The sequence below is a fragment of the Tupaia chinensis genome, unplaced genomic scaffold (genome assembly GCF_000334495.1).
Source record: "Tupaia chinensis unplaced genomic scaffold, TupChi_1.0 Scaffold000313_1, whole genome shotgun sequence".
Lineage (NCBI taxonomy): Eukaryota > Metazoa > Chordata > Mammalia > Scandentia > Tupaiidae > Tupaia > Tupaia belangeri.
The window spans coordinates 659,929-679,681 of NW_006159806.1; the positions used below are offsets into that span (position 1 = coordinate 659,929).

A 19,753-nucleotide genomic window follows, 5' to 3' on the forward strand; every position below is an offset into this window, starting at 1 on the left:
TTTTGGACCAGCAGATGGTGTGGTTATAAGTACTGTATACCACATAACTGACTCCATGGTTTAAGTCCTAAACCCAGTGGCTTGAATAACATGCCAAGTATGTGTGTTTATACCCAGAGTCCCAAGAACAGGATGGAAAAGAAGGGACTGCGACATAGCCATCTCCCCTGGGGTGTGATTTCCCACTCCCCCCCCCCTTCTGTCTGATGAGTCCACATTCCTTATAACAAAAATTTGAAGGAAAAAAAAAAGTTTCTTTCTTCCATCCACTCCCTTCCCCTGGGCATATAGGTACTCTATTTCTTTATTTCTTTCTTTATGAGAGGTTTTTGCTATAGGGTGTGTGTGCTCACCAGAAAGACAGAGACAGAAAACAAGAAATCACCCCCCAGTGGGGATAGCCATGCCACAGTCCCTTCTCCATTCTCCTCTTGGGATCTTGGGCACATATGCACACACACACTGCTTGAGTTTAAGCCACTGGGTCCAGGACTCAAACCGCGGTTGGCTACGTGGGAATCCAGCGATATAGCCATTATGCCAACTGCTGTTCCCATGTACTCTATTTTATCTGTGTTGTATAAGTAAAGTTGTAGAGAAGTTATTCATTCAACTTTATGTGAAAATTAAATACTGAATCATGTTCATGTCAGGATCTGTAGTATGTATTGGGTTGTAAAGATAACACCCAACTCTCTCTCCCTTTTTGCCTTTGTAGTTAACCCTGTTTGTTCTTTAAAGTCTTCACTCATACATCACCTTAGGAAGTCTTCTCCAGCTGGCTCTAGATGAACTGAGCAACTACGCTTTCTCTTTGTTTCTATACTACAGTGTGCATAGCAGCATCACACAAATAGCTGAGAACCTAGTATATGCCAGACATGTGTAGTAATAACAAATTTAGTCTAAAGGTTCCAAAAAGTTCTTTGTGAGAAAATGGCATTTAAGCTGAGTCTTGACGGACGTGTGGGAGGTAGTCTGGCAGAGATGGCAGTGAGCGGAGGAAGCCAGTGTAGGCAGAGGATTCGCATATAAGACGAGAGAATACATTTCTAGGAAGGGAAGATTCAGTATGGCTAGAGCAGAGACAGGGGAACAGAGATTTTTTTTTTTTAAAGGATTTTGGACTTAACATGTAGTGCAAAACCACAGAAGGGTTTAGATTAAGTGAACTCTAGGATCTAGTTTTACAATTTAGAAATGTACTTGACTCCCTCTGGGGAAGGATCTGGATATCAGAGACCACACACAGAAGCAGGGAGACTGGTTGGGATGCTGTTGAGTTGTTTGGTTGGTGGTAGTGGAGAAGCAGAGAACTAGAGAGTGTAGATCCTTATAGGTATAATCGGTAGGTTCATGCCTGCATACAGGAAGTTGGAGGAGTCAATGATGATGACAGGTTGTTAGCGCTTCATTATATGGTGATTATGAATTTAAATGCCTTCTTTTACTTAGACCGGGCTCTCATGACAAAATATCAGCTACATACTAGGAACTCCATAACCCCATGATCACTTGTCAAACTAGTTCAAGGAACAAGTAAGATAAAGAATAGAAAGGACAGGTGTAATGTGTATTACTGAGAAATGAAATTTGAAAGTAGCGTAGTAAAAAGACTCACCAATTCTGTTTTCATTTTTTTGTAAAGAATTAGCATGTTGTGTAAATGTATTGATCAAACCTTTTATATGTGTTAGTAATATTTTATACATTTGTTTGGGGTCTTACAACCTGTTTTTTGCTTTTGGTTTCTGGCTTGAAGTTGCTGGTTTTATTTAGTATTGACTTTATTCTGATTCCTTTTTCAGGAAGATTCTACTTAGTTCACCAAAAAATTAAGCAAAAGCTTAATCTAGGACAGCTGGCAAAGATGTAATTAGAGTTAATTGCATTATCTTTGCAGAGTAATGAAAGAGAAGACCAAACCTCAGGCTGGAGAAGGAAAAGGTGCTCAATCAACTCCGATTCAGCATTCCTTCCTCACTGATGTCTCAGACGTTCAGGAGATGGAGAGGGGGCTCCTAAGTCTGCTGAACGACTTCCACTCTGGAAAACTTCAGGCATTTGGTAGGTTATAGATGTTTCTCTCTTACTATTTTTTTTTCATTAAGATGTTTGCATTCTATTTTCTGTATATATCTTGTTCTTCCTTTTTAAAAGAACTTATTTATTTCTTCCACGAGGCAGAGACAGAGGGAGAGAGGGAGAGGCAAAGGGGGGAAGAGAGAGAGAGAGATAGGCATCCCCAACTGGATTTTCATGCTGCTATCCACCCCCTGGTCTCAGCCAGCCCAGATCATGGACATGCATGCATGTTTGACCATCATGCTCAGAAACGTCCTGGGACTTGAACCCAAGACCTTTCCCATGTGGGTTCAATTTCATCACCACTGCACCACCACCTAATCCTGCTGTTCCTTTTGAAAGTGTCATTTTTATCTTATATGTACTTTAAAAAGAATGCATAAGCATATAATGGAATCATCATTTGTTTTTCATGAATATAATGTCCCTTCTAAAGCTTATTTTTAGGGGAGAAGTTTTTTTTTGTTGTTTTTTTTTTTTAAAGGAAAAGTTAGTTGAAATGCCAAAGTAGGATTGCTATTATGGAATAAATACCTTAAAATTCTAACATACAAATGGTTCAGTGTTTGTCAGGGAAGGTATTTTAGACTTAGTATATTATTGGGTTGTGGGAAAAGTCACTATATACTTTTCATTTTTTTTAATGCAATAATGCATCATGACTTTCCCCATAACCCAATAGTTTGGAAAATCTCAAGATAATTTCCCTTTAACCTTATAAGCCACCTGCCAACCCTGTGCTTATTGTATATTTGACCTCATAAAAGTTTCTGATTTTAATTCTATCTACTCAGACATATTTACCTTTTTTTTCTTTAATAGTTAATGGGTTTTCCTCTTTTGGTTATCTTATTACTTGAGGGAGTATATTAAAATCACATTATTTCACAAAAGTGCTTTATTAACCTCAGTTTCTTGCTTTATCCCTATAAGGTGATATCTTCAGAATACTTCCACTTCCCCCCTCTTCCCTTTTTTCCTCTTGTTCTTGAGATCTAAGCTTTGGATCACTTTTATGTCTTCACTTTCTCCCAGCACTCTACCTGCCCATACTCTTAGGAGACTTTGCATTTTGACATTGAAATACCTTTTTTTTTTTTTTTAATCTATGTCTGTTTGACTGCTATTATAAGTGTTGCAGGTGAGAATTTCATTGCTGGTTTTTTCTTACTAGGTTTTTTTTGTCTTAAGATTATTCTTTTATCTTTGAAGTTAGGTGTTTACCAGGATATGCATAGAACTATGTTTTTTCTCATCAGTCCTGCATGGGAATCAGTGAGCCTTTCTTATCTGCTGACTCATCTTTCATCTTGCTGAACATTTTCTTCTTTTTTTATTATTTCTCTTTTCTTTTCTTTCTTTCCTTTCCTCTTTCTCTCTTCCTCCTCCTTCTTTCTCTCTCCTCTCCCTCTTTCTCTCTCTCTTCCTCTTTGTGTCCCTCTTCTCTTCTCTTTCAGTTGCTAGAGGGCAAGTGTGCTCACCAGAGAGATAAGCATTCTCAACAGGATATATCACACCACAGTCCTTTTTCCTTCTCCATTCTGTTCAGGACTTCAAGGCTTGCAGGTGCCACATGCAGGGGCCACCAGGGTCAGGCTTCAATTGAAATCTGGCTTCCAGTGTGCAGCCTTAACCACTGCCGTAAGGGGCCAGCCCCATCTATTCCCTTTTATCCTCTGAAGCTTCTGTTGTCCTCACTTAAGTCACCTAGATCCATCCTCTGACTTTCATCATTTTCCCTTGTAACTTCTACCTCTTTATATTTTTATTGTATATATTTCTCTGTGTGTATAGTTATATATATATATGTATGTATATATACACACATCTGCTGCTACACACATGCTCATATATCTTGAGATAATTTTTCCACTTGACCTTTTAATTTACTATTTTTTTTTTCAAGGGGGAGGTCTTTGCTATAGGGCATGTGAGCTCACCAGAAAGAGAGAGACAGAGAGACAGAAAGCAAGAAATCACCCCTGGGGGCATGACCATGCCTCAATCCCTTTTCCTCCATTCCCCTCTCAGGATCTTGGGCACACACATGCCCAGCATGAGTTTAAGCCATCACTCCAACTGCAGTCGACTACATGGGAGTCCAGTGACATAGCCATTACGCCAACTGCTGGTCCCATCTAATTTACTAATTGTTAAAAAACATAATAAAAATAAAGGAAATATGACATACTGTGCTATGAAAAAAGGGTGATTTTGACAGAGTTATGACTAGCTTTATATTAGTTGCCCTTAACATGATGTAGTATAGTCAATTTATAATGATGTCATAAAGTTGGTGAGAGGAAACTGTAATTTACATTCATTCATATTGATTTAAGATATGCACTTCACCTTTCACTAAGCTACAGTATATCATTGTGTAATACCTTTAGGAAAAACAAAGTTGTATTGGAAATAAATGATTGTATCAAGAGGTTGCAGGGGTTATCTTAAACCAGATGAAAATATATGTCATATAAATTGGTTGCCCTGGCCAGATCTTAGTTCAGTGGACCTCATCAATAAATAATGGCAGACCTACCCTTTAGCAGTTAAGTTGTCTTACTCTTCTCTGTGTACAGTTGAAAATACCGCATTATGTTGCTCCTGCTTCTCAACATTCTTTAGGTTTTCATAAATGTTTTCAATTACACTTCTTAAAGGAAGAACATAAAATCAATTGGCAAGATGATACATGATTGAAATTCTAATAGAACTCTTCATTTTACTCAGCTTGTTATACAATATTGCCTCACTTAGTTAAATAGCAGTTATCAAATTGGGCATGATTAGATGGTGCTCTTGCTATCTTTTGCTGTTGAAGAAGAAAATATATTTTCTCAACTTAAGGGATGGTTTTGCCTTTTTAAAAAAAGTTATTTATTTTTTAGCAAGAACAAAAGAGACCAAGAAAGAGAGTGTACCCCCAACAGCATCCTAACACTGTGATCTACCTCAGCCTTCAGTCAGCCCCAAATCATGGGCAAGTGTGTGCCCATTGTACCTAGATTTGAACCCGGAACCTTCCCATGTGAAATTGCCTTGCAGAGTATTGCATTTTATTACTGTAACACAATCTGGACCCTGATTTTGCTATAAAAAAAATCCTTCCTGTATGATTTTTTTCTTTTTTTAGTGTCGAAGGTCTTTTCTTAGGTTGGTCATTCATTATTTTCCTGGTCCAGAACATTGATTTGTAATTATTACATAGAAATTATGTAGTCATTACAATGTCATTTACAAAAGGAAGAAACCAATTGTTTTAGAGGAAAAAACAAATTTTTTTAGGTTCCTTGTGTTTTTTTTTTTTTTTTTTTTTTTTGAGGGGGGGAGATTTTTGTTGTAAGGTGTGTAAAGAGAAACAGAGAGACAGAAAGTGAGACATCATCCCCCCAGTAAGTGCCCAGTGTGAGTTTAAGCCATCGGGTCTGGGTCTTGAACCACAGTCAACTACGAGGGAGTCCAGCAATGTAACCATTACGCTATCTGCTCTTCCCAGGAGCACTTAGAATTTTAAAAGATTTCCTCAAAGTTGTTAGTTTGAACTCTCCTAATCTTTATTAATGTTCTGGAATGTTCCTCAGGAAATGAATGTTCCATTGAACAGATGGAACATGTTCGGGGAATGCAGGAGAAACTAGCTCGCTTGAATTTGGAGCTCTATGGGGAGTTAGAGGAACTTCCTGAGGATAAAAGAAAGACAGCTAGTGACTCCAATCTGGATAGGCTTCTGTCTGATGTAAGTATGGTTATTTTGCTCTATTCTTTCAAAAAAAAAATCTTTTTTTAATTGCAATAATAAATTCTCATAACAAAACTCACCTTTTTAACCATTGGATTAAGGTCTACCCAAATGACCTCACTTTGGCTTAATTACCTTTTTCAAGGCTCTGTCTCCAGATACACTCAATATTCTGAGACACTGGAGGGTCAGGACTAACACATACACATTTTAGAGAGACATATTTCAGTCCATAACACCATGTATGATTGTCATACTGAGAAGAATTAATGAAATTTGTCTCCTTTAATCCCTTTGAAACAAAAATAAAGAAGTCAAATTGACACGTTAGTTTTAGATTCCACATTCACTACTGGCAAGAATTTCTGTTGCTTTTTTCTATCTTTTGAATAAGTAAATGAGAGGGGAATTGTGTGCTACTACTTTTAAAATGTCAAATGTATACTCTATTGCAAGTCTGTCATGTTAACTCTCACTGGTATTTCCTTTTTTCCAGTCATGTTTTATTCCTCTTAACAAATATAAACTGAATTTGCTACTTAGTTATCAAAAAAGTCATGACAAATTTCTGCACAGGATAACATAGAAGGAAATATGTCATGACTTTTCTGACAAGCCAATATATATTTAGGAAAGAATGGTACTGTGGTGAAAAGGACACTGTATTTGAAGCCAGAAAGCCTTTGTTTAGTCCAGGTTTGTTTAGTCCAGATCTGCTGGTGTGTTATTCTTAGACTTCCCAGCCTCCAGAACTGTGAGAAATAAATTTCTGTTATTTATAAACTACTAATTTATGGTATTTTTCATGGCAACCTAAGCAATCTAAAACAAAGGGTGATACATTATACTTCATATTGAAAATGAATGACTTCATATTTCACATGAATGACATGTTAAATCTTTCTGTAATTTATAAAGGCTTTGAAGATTTTGATCATTAAAATGGCAATTTTTTTTCATTCAAAACTACTATTAGAAGTCACTGTAGATGGGGCCAGCAGGTGGCATGGTGGTTAATGTGCTGGACACTCCAACGTGGCTGACCATGGTTCAAGTCCTGGACTTGGTGGCTTCCTTTATCACTCTCTCTCTCTGGTCAAATTAAAATAAATGAATGAATGAATGAATAAATAAAATAAAATAAAACAATTAAAAATTATTTTTAAAAATTGTAGTTATGTGTAGTTTGAGAATATTTACCAAAACTCCAGTTTTTATCATCTGGGTTTATTCTCCTCATATACTTATTTCATAAATACTAAAACTACTTTATAATGATTTTATAAAAAGGAATTTCCCAGCCTAGATATCTTTTGAAGGTCTTTGTTTTTAATATTTTGCTTTTTACTTAAAGTGAAATTAAAAATAATTTGTTTGAGAACATACAGTTAACTATCCACTTGTATTTATGTTGTACAAATTAAAATTAAATTTGTTTGTTTATGTTACAGTTAGAAGAGTTGAATTCTTCCATGTATCCTTTGCCTACTATCAACAATGAAAAGTTTACAACGTATAATTTCTGGTGAATAGTCCCAATCAAGTTTTAGAAAGAAGAGTTATTTAGATATAGTGAACAAGAATGTGCAGTAATATTTGCTGGGGCTAGCTCTTCCAGTTGGGTTTTCAAACGGAAGTTTTTAATTTTGTATGCTAAAATATTGTTCATTTCTGATTCATTCTGTTTTGCTATGTATTGGTTTTGAATTTGTAAAACATTTTTTAAATCATAAAATCAAAGGTTTGGATTGTTGCTATATAAAGTATTTAAAAATGTTAGATTCTAAGGTCTGCTGACAGCTATACAGAGATCATATCTTATACTTAATATCAGGCTAGTAAGTGGTATGGTGGTTAAGGTGCTGGATTCCCACATGGCCCACCATGGTTCAAACCCTGGGCCTGGCAGCTTGCTTTCTCACTTTCCCTCTCTCTTTCTCTGTATCTCTCTGATCAAATTAAATAATAAAATCAAATAATATTTTTAAAGAATATTTTAGGTACATAAAATTGAAAGAGTAAAGTACAGCCTTCCAGGGATGCTTACATAGCTCATGAGATGACATTTTCATAATTTAGTTTTATGTTACAGGAAATGCTTAAGGCACTTGAATATTCAGATTTTTACATTTAAATTTAGAGCAATTTTTCAGAAACTTATCAAAAGGTATTTTTGAACACAATGATAGGTACAGTGGTGAGGTACATAAGAACAAGAAATTATTTTACTTTAAAAAATGATTTGACAGGGCCAGCAGATGGCATAATGGTTACATTGCTAGACTCTCACATGGCCAACTACAATTCGAGTCCCAGACCTGGTGGCTTTAAACTCAATGCTGAGCGCGTTGAGCCCAAGATCCCAGTAGGAGAATGGAGGAGAAAGGATTGTGGTATGGCCATCCCCCCTGGTGGGTGATTTCTTGCTTTCCCTCTCACTGTCTCTGTCTCTCTCTGGTGAGCACATGTGCCCTAAGGCAAAAATGGGCCCTTTTTAAAAAATATAGTGGTAATTGGGGCCGGCAGGTGGTGTAGTGGTTAAGGGTGCTTGAACTCCCACATGGCCGACTATGGTTTGAGTCCTGGACCTCGTGGCTTGTTTTCTCACTTTCCCTCTCTCTGTCTCTCTCTGGCCAAATTAAAATAAATAAAATAAAGCTAAATAAAATAATTCTTAATAATGAGAGGTAAGACATCCCCTTTGAGCCAGATAATAAGATACCAGTCGTAGGGACTAGCAGTTGGCATAATGGCTATGTCACTGGACTCCCACATAGTTGACTGCAGTTCGAGTCCCAGACCCAGTGGCTTAAATTCACACCATGTGCCTGTGTGTGTGTGCCCAAGATCCCGAGAGGATAGTAGAGAAGGGATTGCAGCGTGGCCATCCCCCCCAAAGGTGATTTCTCGCTTTCTGTCTCTCTGTCTCTCTTTCTGGCAAGCACACATGCCCTATAGCAAAAACCTTCCCCACTCCCCGCCCCCCAAAAAAAGATACTGATTGTAGACTGTAGAGTTTGACTTTTGAAATCTGATTCCACATTTTGATAATGGAACCTTGAGCAGATCATTCAATATTTTAGTGTCCTCTCTATTATAAGGTAATTGCTACATGCAATGACGTATATATGAAAAGTTTCAAACAATATGGAATATTTTAAAATTACTTTTATTGCTATAACATTATAGACTTAAAAATATCTGAATTGTACAGGAACAGTGAAGAAACAGGAAATAGATACAAATCCAGTAATAGTAACTAATACTAATACTAGCTCATCTCTGTGAATATTTATGACTTGCCAGATATCATGTCTGCTCTCATAACGCCCTCGTTCACGCTGCGCTTTCTACGTTGGGTTGCTCTGGCTTCCCTCTTGTCCTTACGCATTATACTCAAGTCAGCCACTTCCATTAAGCATTGGTTTGTACCTCAAGCTAGCATACTGCCTTACTTTATTATTTGTTGATTTTTACATGTGTGAATTTTTTTTTTTTAAGATAGAGATTTTGCTATAGGGTGCATGCAGTCGCCAGGGAGAAACAGAGAGACAGAGAACGAGAACTTATCCCTCAGAGAGGCTGCCACGCTGCAGTCCCCTCTCCTCCATTCTCTCGGGACTTGGGGCGCACATGCACTCGCACCTGGTATGAGTTTTAAGCTGCTGGGTCCAGGACTTAAACCCTGTGAAAGTCCAGTGACATAACCACTACTCCATCTGCTGGTTTCATACATGTGTTAAAGCTTAGCCTTCCACCTGAATAAGGACATTTTTGACAGCCGTGACCATTATCTGTGTATTTTTGCAAGCTCTGCCCTGTATGTATTGCTAGCATTTCATTTTCCTTAATGGATTCATGTCATTGTTTCAATTAAGTCTTGAGAGCTCAGTAAATGGTAGATAAATCTAAGTGAAAGAGAAAGACAAGGATTATAAGAAAGATAGAGAATAAAACTATGTGGCAATTCCATCCTGTTTCTAGTTCTCTTGAGAATAATTAAGAGGATTATAGAAAAGATTTTAAAGCTGTGAAAATTTTCTTTTTGGACTTTTATGAAGAAATTGTTTTCCAAAAGATGATGAAGTAGTATGTAAACCAACTGATTTTTTTTTTTAATCCAGTAACTTTTCATAGTTCCTTACAAATGGATCTTACTGCCTTAAAAATAATTCTGTGCTCTACTGGAACCTGGAACATAGATTTAATTTGGTGAATTTAAAAAAAAAACTTTTTAAATTTTTGACATATTGTATATAATTTATTACATTTAAAAATTGTCTTACCACATCCAAGTGTCTCAAAAGCAGCACAGGAACTTTTCTTTTAAGGATATATCTTTTTTTTTATTTTTGAAACTTCTGACTCTTATCTTCTGGGAGTAATGGCTATAAATTAAAAAGAAGTCCTCCTTATAGAATGAAAATCTTCTTAACTGATTAATTCAGACAAAAACTCCACTTGGCAGATACACAAGACGTTCCCAATACTTCTTCCAGCTAACGTGAAATGCAGTTTGCTTTCTTGTTATTTGAAGAGAAGCAGCCTTCTTTACTTTCCCAGCTGAATCCAATAGCAGAATCATCTTCCACACAAGGAATTAAAGTAATTAAAGTCCAAGTGCAATGATTGTTTTCACATACTGCTTTTTAGTAAATTGGCTCACTGTAATTCGCCGAAACTGGAGGCCTAGGCCTCCTCGCAGGCTTAATCAGGAAATGTGATGCCGAGGTCGTGCTGCTGTGCTTCATCTCGTGGCCTTACGAGGTTATACTTGAAATGCATTGTGCTAAATGTTTTTGATAGTGCTAAAGGATCTGTCCTCCCTGAGCTCACCCAGCTTACTCCAGTGTTGGCCGTAAGTTGATGACGCGCAGGCCTCTAATGGCAGCCCAGCTTCAGTTTACGTTAGACAATCGGTACACACGCTGGTGTGTTTTCCAATGGCCAGTGATAAGATGTTAAATAAGTCTTTGTGAGATATGCTATTTTTTAATAAAGTCATTGTTTTAAATTCGTCTCTGTCATCTGCTTTGAAAAATCCCATACAGCCTGTGATCTTGGAATCTACAGGTTCAGTTCTTTAAAGTGAACTGTAGGTCCAGCCAGGTGACATGATTGTTAAGATGCCTGGATCCCACAGGACTGTATGGTTCGAGCCTCGGAGCCAGAGGCTTCAAAAACAGACCACGCACATGTGCATGCATGCCCAAATCCCAAGAGAAGAATGGAGAAGTGTAATCATCTGCCCCCCTCCTGGGGGAGGATACTTTCTCAAATTCTCTCTTCCTGGTGAGCACACTCGCCCCACAGCAAATTTTTGTTTTAAAGTGAACTGTAATTATAAAATTTGATGTTCTGTATCTTCCTTGAACATTCTGTACCTTGTACACATTTAAATAGTGTCGTAATGAAAGAACCTGGGCTTTAAATCTGCAGAAAACTTGATTTGAATGTATTCCACCCTTAGCTTTGTGTTCATGTACCACCTACCCAGGGTGAGATTAATTTTTGTTTTTCATCTGGAAAATGAAGTTAATAGGCAACTGGTAGTGATTATATGAGCAGTGAAAAAGCCCAAGGGCACTAGCACAATAGCTGATATAGTAATGCTTAGCAAACATTAGCTTCATCACCTTTTTATAAATTAGATTGATGTTTTGTTGTTTTTTTAATTGTCAGAGGGTGTGTGCACTCACCGTAGACAGAGAAAAGGAGAAAGCATCCCCCAGTGGAGTGTGGTTACACTGCAGTCTCTCTTCATTTCTCCATCTGGTCGTGATTTGGGACATGTATGCACGTGTGCCGTTATATTTTTCAAACTACAGGGGCTGAGACTTGAAGCATGGTGGACTGTGTGAGATTTGGCCTCAACCACTACGCTATGGAACTGGCCTCAAAACAGCCTTATTGAAATAATAATTTATGTCATAACACTTAGCCTGTTAAAGTGTACAATTGCGTGATTTCTAGTAGTATAGAGTTGTACCCATCACCACAGTGAATTCTACAGCATGTCCAACACCCCTAAAGGAATCCTACTAGCAGTCTCTTCACTCCCATCCCCCTCAGTCCCTGGCAACTGCTACTGTACTTTCCATCTCTGTGGGTATTCTATTCTAGACAGTCCGTATAAATGGAATCATACGATATGTGGTCTTTCGTATTTGGATTATTTTACGTAGCATGTTTTCGAAGCTTCGCACTTCACGTTGTTGCATGTATCAGTACCCCATTCCTTCTTACGGCTGAACACACTTAGTTGTATGGATATACCACATTTTGTTTACCTTTACCTTGTAAAAGATGCCTATGCTTCTGCCTTATTTCCAGGACACCAATTAAGCACTTTCTTTGGGACCCATGTAATGTGTGTGTGAGAGTGTGTGTGTGTGTGTGTGTGTGTGTGTATAAAAATCTTGATTTTAGTATATTTTTTACTCAATTTTTTGATTTTAGTACTTTTGGGCATTCTAAATTCAAATTGCAATCTGTTTATCCTATTGTCCTTATTTAAGAAGCATTTTAAACCCTTTAAAAATTAGAAAGTCACTGGAACATTATATACAACACTTAGAATTTTTCATTCGGGGGGGCCGGCAGGTGGCGTGGTGGTTAAGGGCACTGGAGTCCCACATGGCTGACCATGGTTCAAGTCCTAGACCTGGCAGCTTGCTTTTCTCACTTTCTCTCACTCTCTCTCACTCTGTCCTTCTCTGGTTAGCTTTAAATGAATAAACAAATAAATAAAGTTAAATAATTCTTTTCAAATTTTTTTTTTCATTTGGGTGGAAAGAACATGGATTCAAGGGGAAAAGATACCTTACTTCAGAGACTTGGCAGAGCAGAAGGAAACCCTCATGAGACAAAATGTCCTGTCGTATTTCTCTTGGCTGGGTCTGAGATAGAGCACAGCAAGAGCTGTTTCCTGTGGGCTGTGACAGCAGCTGATTGACGTGTTTATCCATTTGGTTCTTTTGCCCTCTGTCAGAGGACTTGATTGGGTCCCAGGTCACCAAGCTTTAGTTTATTTAGTTGGTATTCTTTCAAACTCAAAGGTATTAAAGGCAACAGGAAAAAAGCAAGGTGCTTGGATTAGAATAAAACTTCCTTTGTTTATTTTTTTATTTCTTCCTTAGGAGATTGAGAGTAAGAAAGAGCCAGCCAGAGGCACCCCTTCAGGGTCCTCAAACAATCTAGCCCAGCCCCAGCCCCCCAGGACCAAGGGCACCGTGTGCCTGGGGACTTCCAGTATGGCTCCAGTATCCCTTGGCTGGCCAGAATAAAACTTAATTAAAGTTTGTTTTTTACATAAATGTTGCATGTTCATTACAGATACATTTGAACTATAAAAATGTTTAAAAACCTACTTTCCAAGCCAATCACGTGTGAACACACTTCTAGGTGTATACACTTCCAGACTTCTTCAACAAGTTTATTTACAACAAACATCATATTTCCATACAATTTTCTAAGCTGCTTTTCATATGGTAATGTATTATGTACATCTTTCCATAGTGATATTTAGTACATACAAAGGAAAAAATGTAAAGGCTTCACAATAAATACTTAAAGGGAGTCTCACCAGAACTGTTAGAAACTTACCAGGACTGTGTTTCCTTTGCTTTTCTATTACCTGTATAATACTGAAGTTGGCAATAAGTATTAAAACTTTCTGAGGATTCGCTGAAGATGAACAGTAAGAAATGGCACCTTTCGCGTCACACCGCCTTTAAAGTACTAAATGGAAACCCAGCAAACGGTGGCTTGTGTCCAGGCCCCCCCTTAGGAGTCCGGCAGTCCCTGTCTATCACCCCTGCTGGGCACCGGGTGCTGTGGGGCGTGCAGGAACCCACCGCACCCCTCGAAGCTTTCTCCCACCGCAGGCTCCCTGGAGGCTGGAAAGGAGCGGAGACTCCAGCCCCGAAGACTCCCGCGGGCGGGTACCCCGGCGGAGCCCAGGGTGCGCGGCTTTCGGGCACTGGGGAGTGCCGAGGGTCGCCGGGGCGCTGCGCTGGGCGGGGCTGCGGGCTGGGAAGGCGGGGTGGCGGGTTTGTGTTGACAGATCCCTTGGAGATGGGACTTTCCCTCCCCAGCCCTCTCCGCCTCAGAGCAGGAGAGCTCCTTGTCGCCCCTCACTGCTCGGATCCACGAGGAGACGCAGCCACCGGGCGGGCCTCTTGGCCGCTCCCCCGAGGTAAAGTCCTCAACCCTGGGCGGTGCATCCTTTGCTGCGACCGGCTTCTTTCCCCTCTGCAGCCGGCCCTCGGGGAACCCTCCCCGCCTCTGAGGCCTCCCTCTGTGAGAGCATTTGGGAAACTGATTTCTCAGGATGCCGCTGCAGTTCCTTCTCCTGGTTCGCATCCTCTTACCTACTGTGGGCCCAAAAAGCCTGGGGAGAGGTCAGAGGGGAGTGTGCAGGAGAAAGCAAAGCATCTACTATGAATATAGTCTACGGTTATACCTAGTTCTGAGAGTCGACATGCTACTAAGATTCAATGGAGAGGATAAATAATTGAAACAGGGATCCTTCTAACTTTCTTTATCAAAGTATTGATGCTCAGGCCTGCCAGGGGTCTGGTGGTTAAGGATGCTGGATTCCACGTGGAACAGAGCAGTCCAAGTCCCAGGTTGTGACCGGTGCTTCTGATGCACCTGCTATAAGGCTGGGTTTCCGTGAGTCCCTCCTCAGGTTTGGTTCATTTGCTAAGGCACCTCACAGAACTCAGAGAAATGCTTCACTTGTCTGCTCATTTGTTGTAAGCCTATTACAAAGGACATAGATGAACACCCAGATGGAAGGAATGCACAGGGCAAGGCACGTGGAAATGGTGCAGGGCTTCCAGACACCCACCACATGTGCAGCTATCCCAAAGTCCCCTGAACTCTGTCATCTGGGGCTGTTACGGAAGACCCATTAGGTCGGCATGATTCACTACATTGTTGACCATTGGTGATCAACTCAGCCTTCAGTCCTTCTTCCCTCCTTGAGGTCAGGGGGTGGGGCTGAAACTGCCAACCCTCTAATCACAGACTTGATTTCCCTGGTCACAATCCCTAATCCTGAGGCTATCTAGGAACCCACAGAGTCACCTCATTAGAACACAAGGTACTCCAATCACCAGGGTGTTCCAAGAGATTTAAGAACACTGTCAGGAGCTGGGGTCAGAGGCCAAATGTAGAAGAGGAGATTCTCCTAGCACCTCTATCTGCAAGGGCTTTAGGACCTCTGTGGTAGGGCTGGGGAGACGGAGCAGTGTGTGTACAGTCACGAGCCACATGATGTTTCTGCCAGTGAAGGTCCACGTGCACAACGGTGGGCCCATGAGATTTATAACGGAGCTGAAAGCTTCCATTACCTAGTAGCCACCCTAAGGTCATGGGACAGTGCATTACTCATGTGTGTCAGATGATGCAGGTAAATGAACCTCCTGCACCGCCAGTCATGCAGAAGCAGAGCAGATACAATGATGATGTGCATAATACTTGGTCATGACAATACACAGCTATGTAACTGGTCTATGTATTTACTATGTTCTAGTTTATTTTTGTTATTTTCATGTTATTTTCATTTCATACTTCTACTGGCCCAGCAGGTGGTGTGGTAGTTAAGACGTAGGATCCCACATGGCCTACTCAGTGGTTTGAGTCCTGGACCTGGTGGCTTGAAAACATGATGGGGGTGGGCATTGGCAGGTGGAGTAGTGTTTGGGGCACTGGACTCCCACATGGGCAGGCCTGTTTTAAGTCCTAGACCTGGAGGCTTGCTTTCTCACTTGCCCTCTCTCTCTTGCTGCTGAATTAAAAAAAAAATAAATACATAAAAATAATAATAAATACTATTAAATAAACAATTATTTAAAGAAAGAAATAAAAACATGCTAGCTGCATGTGTGTGTGCCCAAAATCCTGAGGGGCAACTGGAGAGGAAGGGATTGAGCATGGACACCCCGGGGCAGGATAATTTCTCACTTTCCTTCTCTCTGTCTCTCTGGTGAGCACATGTGCCTTATGGCAAAAAATGAAATAAATAAATAAATAAATAAATAAATAAGTTGACTGTAAAGCAGCATGCTATGTCATAGCAGTAACTGCAAACATCTCCTGTTTACTATATCCCTTGTGCTCGGTTTCCTGTCACGTGGTTTTATTGACTATGGCCCTCCCAGTGGGACAAGATGTGGTATTGGTGATCCTGACCCTGTGTAAGCCTTGGCCAACGTGTGTGTTTGTGTCTTCGTGTTTAACAAAAAAGTTCAGATATTTAAAGATTAAGCTGATTAACTACATCATTGGCCATTGATGATCAACTCAGCCTTCAGTCCCTTTCCCCTCCCTGAGGTCAGAGGATAGGGCTGAAACTTCCAACTCTCTAATCAAAGGCTTGGCTTATTCTCAAATAAGAATATAAAGAAAGAAAAAATCAAGACAAGCAGATAGTGTAATGGTTAGGTGGTCACTGAACTCCCATGTAGTCAACCACAATCACTTCTCCTCTATTCTCCTCTCAGGATTTTGGGCACACACACTCAAGTGCCCAGCATGAGCTTTAAGCCACCAGATTTGGGACTCGAACCATAGTTGACCATGTGGAAGTCCAGCAACATAACCATTACACCAGCTGCTGGTTCCAAATGCAACATTTATTATTCATCTCTATTTCTCATCTTCCTTATTTGATTTTGTTACTTACTATGTTTGTTGGATCCAGTTACACATGAAAAGAGACACTAATTAGAGTCTTCTTTTATTCCCATATTACAATAATAGAAATATTTAGAGCCCTTGTTTTATAGAGTAGAGTAACCAACAGATCTCCAGTTTGCATTGCCCACACTAGAGTTTCAATTCAAAGTCAAAAACAGGTCTATGGGTCCAGCTCCGTGGCCTGCTGGTTAAGGCAGCCAGAACCCAGATAACCAACCATGTGGTTTGAGTCTTGGACCAGGTGGCTGGAGAAATGCACCAGGTCACCTGTATGCTTGCCCAAAATCCCAGAAGGAGGGACAGATGGAGAAGGGGTTGTGGCATGACCATTCTCCATGGGGGCTGCTTCCCCTTCTCTCCTCAATCTCTCTCTCTCTTTCTCTCACTCATTTTTTTTTTTTTTTTGAATGTGTGTACACTCTGGTGTGCTCTCTAGCAAAAAAAGAAAAAAACTGAACTGTAAGTGAGACAGTACACCGGTACCTTTACTTCTCCAGAAATGACACGCTACTTTGTGTAAGAACAAGATAGGATTGTGCAGGAGGTAAGCCCTGTGCACAGGAAACTAGATTCCACGTAGCCAACCACAGTTTGAATCCTGGCCCCTGTGGCTTGAAAAACACCCATGTGTGTATGTGTGTTCGTGCTGAAAGTTCTGACAGGATGGAGAAATGGAGGAGAAAAGATCGTGTGCTGTGACCATGCCCCATTGGAAAATGCTTTCTCTCACCCTTTCTTTCTGGTCAGCTCATGTGCCTTCTGGCAATTAAAAAGTTAAAAAAATTTTTTTCTAAAATGATCAAGGAAGAACTTCATAAGATTTTGGCTTTTGGAGAAAGGACATAAAAAAGACAAGAAATGGGTGAGAATTTGGTTTTATATGCTTAAGTTCTGAATCTTTCTTGATGCCATATTGTAAACATAATTCACAATAATTTTTTTTAAGTGAGATTTTTGCTATAGGGTGTATGTGCTCGCCTGAGAGAGAGACAGAGAGACAAAAAACGAGAAAGCCCCTCCCATGGAGGTTGGCCACACTGCCATCCCTTCCCCTTTATTCTCCTCTTAGGATCTTGGGCAAGCACACACACGCAGCTGGTGTGAGTTTTAAGCTGTCGGATCTGGGATTTGAACCACGATGGACTGTTTGGGAGTCCAGCCACGTAACCATTACATCCTCTGCTGGTTCCCACAATAATTATTCTTACTCAGAGTGAATTCTCACCTCAAATAAATATCTTAAAATATTTCCTTTTTTATTATTTGCTGATGTCATCATGAGAGAATATTCTGTGAGACTTAAATATTAATTAAATTTAAGCTTATTTCTCATGAACTCATTTAATGTAATGATAAAACTTACTAATAAGAGGATCACAATTCAGTGGCCAGGGAAGGATTTATTTATTTTCTTTTTTAACTAGTAACTTTCTTTTCAGTCTTTGAATTTGAGAAATTCAGGATGTGTTACATAGATGTATGTCCTCCTCCATCTATGCTGCTGTAACAAAATGTCTAAGCCTGGGTCATTTATACAGAACAGAAATGTATTTCTCCTAGTTCTGAAGGTTGGGAAGCCCAAGATCAAGGCACACACAGATCTGGGGTCTGGAAAAGGCCTGCTCTTCACCTCCAAGATGGCTTGTTGCCACCACGTCCTCTGGAGGGGAGGAATGCTCTGCCTTTACATGGCAAAACACAGAAGGGCAAATGAGAAGAACGCTGTGTGAAGCCTTTTTTAGAAAGAAAATATTTTTTTTTGTAGGGCACATGTGCTTGCCTAAAGTACCTTCAAGGAAGGATGGTCATACACAGTCCCTTTTCTTCCATTCTTCTCTTGGGATTTTGGACATGCACATGTGCCCGGAGTATTTTTCAAGCTGTGAGGTCGGGTAATCGACCCATGCCCTTGTCCATCTGGGATCCAGCTGCCTTGACCACCACACCTCCGGCTGGCACATATTTTTTTTGCTATAGGGCATGTGTACTCACCAGAAAGACAGAGAGAGACAGAGAGACAGAAAGCAAGAAACCACCCCCCAGGGGGGATGGCCATGCTGCAATACTTTCTCCTCCATTCTCCTCTCGGGATCTTGGGCACACACGCACATGCGCCCGGTGTGAGTTTAAGCCACCAGGTCCAGGACTCGAACTGCGGTCGACTACATGGGAGTCCAGCAACATAGCCATTACACTAACTGCTAGTCCTGTGAAGCCTCTTTTATAAGACTTAATCCCATTTATGAGGTGAGAAGCCCTATGATCTAATCACCTCTCATAGTCTCCGTCTCTTAATTCTATGACCTTGGTATAAAGAATTTTCAACTTCCGATTTTGGAGGGAACACACTTAAGTCATAGCAACATGAACAACTGAGATTAAATTATTGATGAGAAAATGACTCATTTACTCCCTTGGCAAATGCTTACTAGGTGTGTTCTCTATATAAGATATTAGGTGGAAGGCAGCTTCTAAAATGGCTCCCAGTGACCACAGCTTCCTGGTTCATGCTCTTGTGAATCCCTCCTTTAAACGCAGGCTGAACTCGCTTCTAATCCAGGGTTTGGCAAACTTTTTCTGTAAAGATCCAGATAAGTATTTTTGGTTTTGTGGGCCATACAGTCTTTTCCTCATTACTCAGTTTTGTTATTGTAGTATAAAAGTAACTATAGCCATACATAAAAACATGGGATTGCCTGTGTTCCAATAAAACTTTATAAAAGCAAATGGTGGACCAATTACAATGCTGTAAGTCATCTTAGAAGTGATGGTATGTCACTTCTGAAATTCGATTATAGAAAGACTCTCTTGCTCTCTCACTTCCCTCCTTGGGTGGATGTGAGCTGCCATTTTGTGAACAAAGCTATGGAGAGGCCCACGTGGGGGGCGGGGGAGAGAAGGGCACATCTGAAACTGAGACCCCTGATCCACCAGTTGGAGAGGAACTGATCCTGCCAACAACCACTTACATGAGTTCAGAAGTGGATCCTTCCGCAGCCCAGCTCTGGGTTGACGACAGCCCCAGCTGACACTTTGATGGAGAGAAAGCCTGAGCTGGAGGACCCAGCTAAGCTGTGCCTAGATTCTGAACTCACAGAAACTGAGATAATAATTGCTTGTTATTTTAAGCCACTGAGTTTGGGGATAATTTGTTACATGGCATTAGATAAACACTATGGTAGCCACATTAGATAATCAATGCACAGGGCTCTGTATAAC

At 40.2% G+C, this 19,753-nt stretch overlaps 1 protein-coding gene across 2 annotated transcripts in view; it reads left to right on the forward strand.

Moving 5' to 3' along the window:
* CCDC28A (coiled-coil domain containing 28A) overlaps window positions 1-10,457 on the forward strand; it is a 13,424-nt gene extending 2,967 nt beyond the window's left edge. Inside the window, exons 3-6 of one of the 2 annotated variants that reach the window (XM_014588831.2) lie at window positions 1,904-2,067; window positions 5,670-5,824; window positions 7,279-7,301; window positions 10,276-10,457. In XM_014588831.2, the coding sequence (XP_014444317.1) occupies window positions 1,904-2,067; window positions 5,670-5,824; window positions 7,279-7,301; window positions 10,276-10,330 (397 nt within the window). In that variant the 3' untranslated portion in view covers window positions 10,331-10,457. The remainder of the gene's footprint in view (window positions 1-1,903; window positions 2,068-5,669; window positions 5,825-7,278; window positions 7,302-10,275) is intronic. The other variant, XM_027772897.1, reaches the window with a different exon arrangement.
* Window positions 10,458-19,753: the final 9,296 nt, after the last annotated feature.